Source organism: Borostomias antarcticus, assembly GCF_949987555.1.
Source record: "Borostomias antarcticus genome assembly, chromosome: 5".
Lineage (NCBI taxonomy): Eukaryota > Metazoa > Chordata > Actinopteri > Stomiiformes > Stomiidae > Borostomias > Borostomias antarcticus.
This window is the reverse complement of record NC_140238.1, coordinates 20,029,973-20,040,019: the sequence shown is the minus strand read 5'-3', so window position 1 is coordinate 20,040,019 and position 10,047 is coordinate 20,029,973. Positions and strand designations below refer to the sequence as shown.

The following is a 10,047-nucleotide window of genomic DNA, read 5'->3' as shown; positions in this document are numbered from 1 at the left end:
AGCGAACTGTTAAGATGGCTTCTATCATCCTGTAACATTAGGATAGCAGCAGCCATTACATTATTATACATTAGCTGCCCACCAGAAATTTAATTGAATGGGACATCACGGCGTCCTCACAAGTAACGACCGTTGGTGTCAGCATACCAGCCGATGGGCTATTAGCTAGCTATAGCTTTGTCAAACCCAGTCTGTGCTAGACGGGATGCTAATTTTCTAATTTTAAATTCCCATTAACTTATGCTAAAAAACGCCAGTGATATTAAAGTCGTAAGTTTTGATTTAAAAATAAATACATTGTTTTAGCCTGACTGGGGTTCTTGTTAGAATTATAGGGGAAACTGAATACTCATAAGGCAACGTTATCTAGAGGTTATCCAGCCCGTGAGAGCCGTTAACGTTACTTTTATGAGGACTCAGACTCCTGTTTTCTTACAGTTATTAGCTAACATATACTTACTAACTGGAATCTCATAATTTTGCTCTCACTATATTGGCCGGAGGGTGTTTTAAATAAAGTAGTGTATGTTGAAGTACATGGGATTTATTTTTTCCAACTATGGTATCGAATTGGGTATCCAGGATTGTGGAATTTCTCAATTAGTATTGCTTACTAAATGTCTGGTATTTTGTGACTCCCCTAATGGACAGATATATCAATTTATGAGTTGAATGTCAGTGTAAAAATCCAATGAAAATCTCAATTTTGATCAAATCATTTTTATATATAATACACAGCAGCAGTCGAGAGAGAGAGTGGAGGGACACAGCAGCAACCAAGAGAGAGAGAGAGAGTGGAGGGACACAGCAGCAACCAAGAGAGAGTGGAGGGACGCAGCAGCAGCAGCAGGCAGGATGTGATACACTAAGAACATTGTATTAGTATTATTCAATTTCATAAGTATATGCATATTTAAGAGGTTTAACCTCTCGTCCCCAGCAAAAAATTTGTATGCAGCTACCCTGTTATATGCCCCCTACCAATGTTGAAACCAAACCTACGCCCTTGAGTAGGACCCCACTTATCCGAACCCAACGGGACCGAAGGTCGTTCGTATCTCTGAAATATCCGGATGACTGAAACATATGTTAAAATGCACCAAATTCAATAAGTGGTACATACTTGTTTCATATAGACTCATAATAGACCCTTAGTTACTTGTGAAAATGCATCAAAATTGCAATCAAATAGCCAACTAAACTCATATAGCCTAGCCTATAATAGGCCTACAGTAGCCTATAATAAAATAACCGAATTTCCACTTGAGTGCGTGCTTTGATCAAATACAGTACTTTATTCTCAAATGAGGCGTACGCTGCATCTATAGGCTACTGTATTCGCAGAACAAAATGGTATAGCCTAAAAACAACCCAATATTAGAACAATTAGAGGAAATGATAATCAATAAATAAATAAATGAAATGACAGACAAGTTGTCGTGTCTTAGGCTATTGTAGCCTAAAAGAAAGTCTCTAAAACAACCGATGTAGGCTAACGTGGCCTAGGCTGTAGGCTATTATTTAACAAATACAGTAGGTCTAGTAGGCTAATCTACATGCTTACAACACGTCTGTGTTCCTGAAGTCCATTAACTGGGAACGAAAAATGACTCGAAGCTCCTCTGCTTCAGGTTGCTGACGCGCTTTCTGGCTACAAAGGAATGCAGCTCTCGCGCAGCAGACTCGTTTGCGTTTTGCGCTCGACATTAGAGTAACAAAGAAATGAAACGTGACAGTAGGCTACAGCCTACAGGCAACATGTACATACAGTTCTGTTTTTATTCACAGTAGGATACAGTAGGCTACTGTAATGAAAATCCCACCAGTAACCAGATAGCAGTCTAAAAAAAACAAAAACGTTTTTTAAGCCTGTCCGGTAGACCGGGAGGTTCGGATCTCTGAAGTTCGGATGAGTGGGGTCCTACTGTACATCGTAAGCCCTCCCTGGTGCCAAAGCGCTGTTTCCCAGAGCCTTCTTAGCCAAGGTATACCATAGCCAAAGTCATGGGCGATTTTATAGGGGGGGCAGGGGGGACAAGTGCCCCCCCTGATTGGCCAGCCCAACTCTGCTGAAATTCTTCAACAACAAAAAAAAGACTAATTAACACAATTATTAAATACATAATTGTGGTTTAAAATCATTCATTTTAAAAGTGTATTTATTACTTAAACTAGGCTACCTTAAAAAAAAAAAAAAAAATCATAATCCACCAATGGCACAACCCGTCCGTCGATCTCAACAATTTACGGTTTGATCTGTTACCGCAAAAAAAAGAGATCTGACTGTACTGCTCAGTGCTCAACAAGCTACAACTAGCCAACCTGCTCACAATGGCGAAAAGAGTTATAAAAACAATTGACCACTTCTTCATAATTATTTTTTTTTTTAAATGGCAATGCTAATGAAGAAGCTACCACTCGAAATGACTCCAGAGGCTATCGAAGCTAGCACACTAGCAACATCACCATCGGCGAGGAAACTAGCACCAGCAGGCAGTTGCAGTTTGATGTTGTGATGTTGGGTATGGCCTAGTGCTTGGTCATAAAGTCATATTGACATGCTCGTGGTGTCTAGATGAAGTTTGATGCGTTGTGCGTATTGAATTGTCATATGGATTTCTTATTAGCATACTGTTCACAACTGCCATTCTTTGTAAATAGATGGGACGGGACGGCAGAACAGTTTTTTTTCTCACGTCAACATTTTGCCCCCCCCTACTCTCAGAGGGTAAAATCGCCTATGGCCAAAGTATACTTTCTGAAGGGCGATCTGAACCCATCGTAAGCTGTCCCTTGGCGATGCGCTCCGTTCATCATTTAAAAAGGAGAGTTGCAATAAAGCGCATATCTATCTACCCTACCTGCGAATAGCCTACATAACACATCATGTTGTCGTTAAACATTTTATTGAGCCAAATAAAATATAGGGACTATCCATAATATAAATTCAACACTTTCTTATGTAAAGGAGCAATATTTTCTTATGTTAAGGAGCAATTTGATGGCATAGGCTACCCCACCACTATATAGGATACCGACAGATATTAGGCGAATTGATTAATCCATTGAGGCCTTCTAGACCCATAGTAGGGTAGACACAGGTAATTAAGGTCCGCTTCTATTTAGTGTGTCACAGCCAACTCGTGCCTTGTGGCATATGATTCACTCAAATATCATATTAGAGACTACAGTGATAGCTAACACATAATGGCCTACAATGTAGGCAACTTCTCTGTAACTATTTGTGCACTCTCCTGTTAGTCATGTCTCTCTTATGAAGTATCTAGCCCATGTTTACTATCTTAGCCAATAGACAAACATTTTCCAGGAGCTTGCTCGATCGTCTCGTTGAGAGAGGTCAGGGAAGAATTATTACAGCTCACTTTTCTGGCCCCCGGGTGAAACAGTTTTTGCTTCCCTCTGGAGTATGTAGGGGTGGGACCATTGCTCTCTGTAAAGCGTATTGTGTTGCTTCTGTGTATGAAATGCGCTATATAAATACAGTTTTGATTTATTGATCATTAGCCATCATCCTTATCGTATTTTTCCTGGGCTTTCAATAAGTCCAAGCCTAGGCGTATATGTCCCAATGAATGCTCTTTATTTTATATTTTGTAGACTATAATGTATGAATTGGAACTATCACGAGTTCACGCCTCGACTCTTACTGTACCTTACGACGTACCTTACGATGTATATTCAGGCGCCCACTAAGGGATAGTCTGGGAAACACTCATATTGTCCTTAATCAAACACACGGATGTATTATATTGTCTTTAATCAATGGATGTCTTAAATGAACAAGAGTGCATACGCACGCGCGCACACACACGCACACACACACACACACACACACACACACACACGCACACACGCACACACGCACACACACACACACACAGTGTTAGGGATGATAACCCACATATTCCATATTTCGTGACCAGAAATCAATTCAGTACCTTGTATCATATCTATTGAATAAGGCTTCTGTTATTACTGAAGTTCTAACAGCATAGGTCTGGCAATGTGCCATGTGAACGCATGTGTCAACGTTATGGAACCACTAGGCGGCGGCAAACCCGAAGACACCTGCCGAATAGCTTTTAAGAGCGAATGTCCGTGCGGGCACTGCAGGTGAACTGGCATTTGCCATTTATTTAGAGCATTGAAGCGGAATTCAGCTCAGTATTTTTGAATTACATTTTGGAAAGTCAGACACCTTTTTAGGTCAAGAAACAAAATCCACATAATCTATTCCTATAGATAATACAACGTCGCTAATCCTTTTTGTTCAGCATCGCATTGGATTAGCCCGGACAAGGCTACAACTATAGGTTACTGCCCCCCAGGACAATGCGAGGGATCGCCATTGCTGTCAACCCTATGTCGACGCGTGGGCTCGTCAAGAAAATTAGCAAATGTAAATGAATAAATTATCGCAGCGTAACCGTATAAGCGGCGAGGTATCAACATGGCGCATGACATCACCGCCTGTGGGTAAGGCGCACCGCACCGCTCGATCCGGTGTCCGCAGTCTCTCGTTCACGCAGGGAGAACCTATAGAGTTTCCCCCGTGTGCTTGCGCCGGAGCCCGAACCTGAGGGAGAGGTTTCGTCGTCGGACTTTGACATTTATAGGTCGGGCAGGATGCTGGTTTGAGAGTCTCATTCACATTTGGCTTTCTAGGGGTCAGAATGAGTGGACATGTCAACTGACCTGTTGGAGGCATCGTAGCGCTACGTTCATCGTAGCGCTACGATGCCTCTGGGAAACTCAGCCCTGGTCCCAGGAGAACATTATGTGCATGGCACACATCCTGAAACGCAAGCTTCGTTGCATGTCAGCATTTGCATTTGTATTAAATCTGATGAAAATGAAATTAACCGTCATCCGTGCGTAAAGTGTTTGGAAATATAGCGGAAATCACTGGCTCGAGTTTTCTGGACCCATCAATCCCCTTATAACCTACCCTTCCAGTATTTAAAAAAAGAAAAACTTGATAGTCATTGCGGTCTTATGACAATTGATTGTTCCGATGCACGTTTACGCACGCCCGTAACGCGAGGATTGTAGAGAAATTGGTGAGATACAATTAAGTCTCACAGCGTGGATGCGTCTACCTAGATTTAATTTGCCTGCAAGCATGCATGTGGATTAAATAATGTTTCCCTCAGTCGATCGTTACACATATAGTTAGGCATGGATGATGGCTGGCTCTAATAGCGGCTATCAAGCAGAGCCAGTGCGCGCTCGCCAGCTGACGCGCTCAAGTGATGCTCTGCTGCAGTTGCAGCACGCGCTGGTGCCAATTACCATAGTTTGCCCAAGCACGCGCACGCACCCTACAGGAGCCCGCGGTCTCTCGTTGGACTGAACTGCTTGCTAACTCAATCAATCAATCAATCAATCAATCAATCAATCAATCAATCAATCAATCAATCAATCAATCAATCAATCAATCAATCAAAGGTTTATTTGTATAGAGCATTTCATACCCAGAGGCAACACAATGCGCTTTACAGAGAACAAGGGAGGTGGGCATACGACCCACTCTCTACATATTCCAGAGGGAAACAAAAAAACAATAATCACCCGGGGGCCAGATAAGTGAGCTGTAAAAATTCTTCCCTGACCCCTCTCAAAAAGGCGATCGAGCAAGCTCCAGGAGTATGTTTGTCTACCGGCTAAGAACATTTATAAAGCAATAAATTACATTAAATTACATTTCAGAGTAAGAGAGGCTAAAAAGCATCATAGGAGAGAGGACATTCTACGGACATGCTACGACATCCACAGCAGACACGGGGGTATCTATCGGACTCCGGGAGGTCTGCTGGTGACAGTGGGGCATCCACTGGACCTGGTTAGAAGATAGGAGGGAGAGAGAGAGGCACCAGGGAGAGGGAAGGATAACTGGCCCCGGATTGTTGTGTGTGTCTGTCTTCCTCAGGCTATGTGAATGAGGATATCCGAAGAGTGTCAGATTGCGATTCCAATGACATTTGAGTCAAGCGTAAAGAAGGACCAGCAGTGAAGAAATCCCCCTTTTTTCTTCTCAAACCTCATTGCGTGATCCTGCAAGAATGTAAACCTATTAATTTGAAAATTAAAACTATGGTATGAATTTGACATAAACCTTAATATATCCAACACCATTGCCATCCCCTATACTCCACACATGCACACCACAGATGCATGCACACCACATGGGGGGGGGGTTGTGTCCTCCAATGGCACAATGGCCCTCAGCTACAGACACAGTCCCATTCTAATGGGAGTCTGTTCTAAATGGACCAGTCACCAAACATTATGGGTTAACAGTAGGCCTAATTGCAGATGGAGTTCTCTCACTTCCTTTTCTGATAGGTATGACCTCAATGGACAAGAGGCGATCTCCTCCCTTCCCCCAAACCTCTGTTCAAACTACGGCGCCATGATAGCGGGTGGCTGGTGAATGCTGATGATTCTCCACTATGCAACATCATCAGCGAGGGACGGGCGGACAGTGACAGGAGAGCATGACCTTGTGTCCCTTAATCAGCGGGCTGCCCGGCTGACAGAACGACAGCTCACTGTTTCCCTTCATCTGCACTGTGTGTGAAATGAGAAGGTTAAACTGTCTGTCATCATAACATTTCATGATGGACACCTTCAGTTGTGTGTGTGTGTGTGTGTGTGTGTATGTGTGTGTGTGTGCATCTGAGGAAGTTAGGTCAGATTTGTGTGGAGATCATTTGACCCCACACTGCTGTGAGGAAAGAGGAAATAGCATTTCTGGGCAGTTTAAAGCACCAGGGAGGGTAAATGTTGGTCGATGGATTAAAGAGGTTCAGTCCCTATGGGTCTGTACTCTGTACTCCACAATGACAGTATTACAATACACATTTAGTTGATGTCCACATAGCACCCACATTCTCAATGTAAAATGTGTCTAAAAGTACCCATTTTGACCTATCAGTCTGGCATTTACCGGACTTGTGTGAGGAGAATGATTCTGATAGGGGAACATAATAGGACCTCCTGGAACTTAGAGGGATAAGGGGGGAGGGGCGAGAGAGAAAGAGAGACACAGCACATTTTTGTCTGTATTATAATTTGAGAGGGTGGGGTCTGGGAGAGACAAGGGGGTAGAATAAAGCACTTATTTTATTAATTTGTCATTTACAAGAGCATTAGGCTGCAGATCTATACGTTTCTGTCTATCTGCCGCGGGCGTTATAAACAGTAAAGGTTAATTAGGTAGGTACGAAATTCGATCAGGGGCGGGCAGTTAGTTATTTGATACACAGACAGGTAACTCAAGCAAACCCTATTGTCACCGCAATCAGACCTATATAAATCCGCCTTGACGAACACCAGTCACCACATAGCCTTACCTCTCTTTTGGATCACCAACCGGGCAAGAACTTCAACGCGGTAGGTTGCTTTTATGCTCTGCAGGAACCTTTCATTGTCACTTTGACTGATAGAAATATAGCCTTTAGGTGTTTTGTCTAGCTTCGTTGGTAGCCTTCAATTGGAATCATTGTTTCAAGTCTCCGTAAACTGTTTTAATATTTCGTTTTTGTTATTTATTTATAAAGACATTGTGTTAGCCTAAATACAAGACATTTTCGTTTTTTTGCGGTCTGGCTATTGTCTGTGCTCCACATTTGGTGCACTTAGGGGTGAAAGTTTATCCAGATCTATTCAACATTTTTACACATTACAACATGGATCTGAACTCTGAGGGTAGAAATATGATCATTTTACAGTCGTGGTGGCTTGTTGTGGATGAATTAGAGCAATCGGCTATTTATGGAGAGTCCTAGAAGGCAGCCTATAATAATATTATCTTCACACCTTCGCTTTCCAATGTATCCATTAGAAGCATTGCTGTTGTAGCCTACTACCTGAGCATAAGGTTACTAATTCACTACCGTTGTTCCTCCAACAGGATTAAAATGTCTCTCTCATCTATCCTTTCCGCTGATGCAATCGACAATGCTGTCAAGGACTGCCAAGGTATCGTCTTCCACTAATATCATTATTGCTTTCTTCATTAGATTTCTTCACGAGTTGGTCTATTCTTTAGTTACGAGTTAGGTCTATGCACAGAGATACAAAGCCATCATCACTTTCACCGTGGTCGAAAAGTGATACAGTTACTTCAAAATACACGGGTAGCCTAAAAGGTGAACTCTAGAACTACATGACACGGTTTACGCGCGATGCAGGTGCACCTGCATGACTACAGAACCTGACTCCGCACAACATTTAGCATTATTGGATCAGCCTACTCAGCATTTTTCTTGACTTTATCCGTTCTTTACCTTACAGCACCGGACTCCTTCAACCACAAGAAGTTCTTCCAGCTGTGTGGTCTCTCCAAGAAGAGTCCCCAGGATGTGAAGAATGTCTTCAGCATCCTTGACAACGACGGCAGCGGCTTCATTGAGGAAGAGGAACTCAAGTGAGTAGGCTGCGAAAAAAAGCCTAAATAGAATATGCTATTTTAGTTTCTGGAATAGTGGTCTCGATTGTTGCTGTGTTTATACCATAATAGACTATGTTTAAAAAAAAAAGGTTTTTTGTGTGTGAAAAATATACAACAAATATATTCTGCGAATAGGCCCAGAGGCCAGGCAACAGCAAGTCACACTTCTGACCCCGGAAAAAGAAGAGCTTCGTTGGCTTGCGCACAATTGCGCCTCAAACGATTGAGTTTTTGTTGTTGTTGACATTATAAACTCTGAGCACAAAGTCATTTGTTAATTCTGTTCTAAAAGTCTTTGTGAATGGGATAATAACTTTATTAGGCTGTTCCAGGAGGAGGAATATGCATATTCAGTGCAGCCTAATATGATCATATTGGTCACATGTAGGCCTATTTGTCAGTTTGAGCAGCAAAATACTGGTTCACCACTTCACTGTGAAAAAGAAACAGCTCTCCTCAGTAGGCCTACATTAGTATGGTGAGAAACTAGCGAGAATCTTTCCTCCCAAAGTTGTTGCCACAATGAGGTTGGCAAGTAGGTTCAAATGTATAGGGAACATTTAAGAGTCAGATATCAGATTACCTTTGAGCGTGCTCCAAGAGTCTTACGGTGTGTGTGTGTGTGCGCGCGTGTGTGTGTGTGTTCTTGTGTTTTTTTTGTGTGTGTGTGTGCGTGTGTGTGTGCATGCGTGTGTGTGCTTGCGTGTGTGTGTGTGTGTGTGTGTGTCAGGTTCTTCCTCCAGAGGTTCTCCCCTGGGGCCCGTGTTCTGACAGACAAAGAGACCAAGACCTTCATGTGTGCTGCTGATGACGACACTGATGGCAAGATCGGAGTAGATGGTGAGGGAATAGCTATCGCATAGAATATAACACATAGCCCACCTCCACACTTCAGGGATTCTTCTCATAATGACAGCGCTCTTACTCAAGACAGTAGTAATGATGATGCTGATGAAGATTATGGTGATCCAGTGCAAAGATCACTTAAGTTGGCAGGAATCCTTTAAGCTATGTCATAGTGTTACATTGGGCTACACAATACTAATCATAGTTTTCAGTGATGTGTTCACCTGTGGGAAAGCGTACAGAAAAATGAGCTTCTGTCAGGTGTAGCCTCCTCGTTTACCAGTTCTGATATCTTGACCACTGGTCTGGCTGTGTCGTTCTTCTCTCCTTGCAGAGTTCCAGGCCATAGTTCTGTCCTGAGCAGCTGGAGCCCCACACTTGTCTCCTCTCCCCCACTTCAGCGCTAGGATCTAGAACTGTAGTTCTTCACTCTCCATCAGTTTAGAAATATTAATTTAAAAAAAAAAAGTCTTTTTTTTTCTTCTTTTTTTGAGTCTGGTCCATGGACACTCACACTCTCATCAAGTTTTTATTCGGCTTTTTGCATACTTTTTAGACAATCCATGCTGCTGCATTGCCCAAAATGTACCACTTTACCAAATTACTGAGAAAATAAACAAATATAAAACCCATTTCAAGTTATCTTGCTTGTTCTTCCCTCTGTTGACCCTGCCAATTTAAAAATGTTATGAAATAATAATGTGGTCTGCCAACTAAGCCATAAC

At 42.5% G+C, this 10,047-nt stretch overlaps 1 protein-coding gene across 1 annotated transcript; it reads left to right on the top strand.

The window, feature by feature from the left end:
- Positions 1-7,943: 7,943 nt before the first annotated feature.
- Positions 7,944-9,682, top strand: LOC311309660 (parvalbumin, thymic CPV3-like; the record flags this gene model as incomplete). Its single annotated transcript, XM_084438988.1, has 4 exons — positions 7,944-8,004; positions 8,320-8,452; positions 9,207-9,316; positions 9,657-9,682. The coding sequence occupies 4 exons, from the start codon at positions 7,944-7,946 to the stop codon at positions 9,680-9,682; spliced, it is 330 nt and encodes a 109-aa protein (XP_084295114.1).
- Positions 9,683-10,047: the final 365 nt, after the last annotated feature.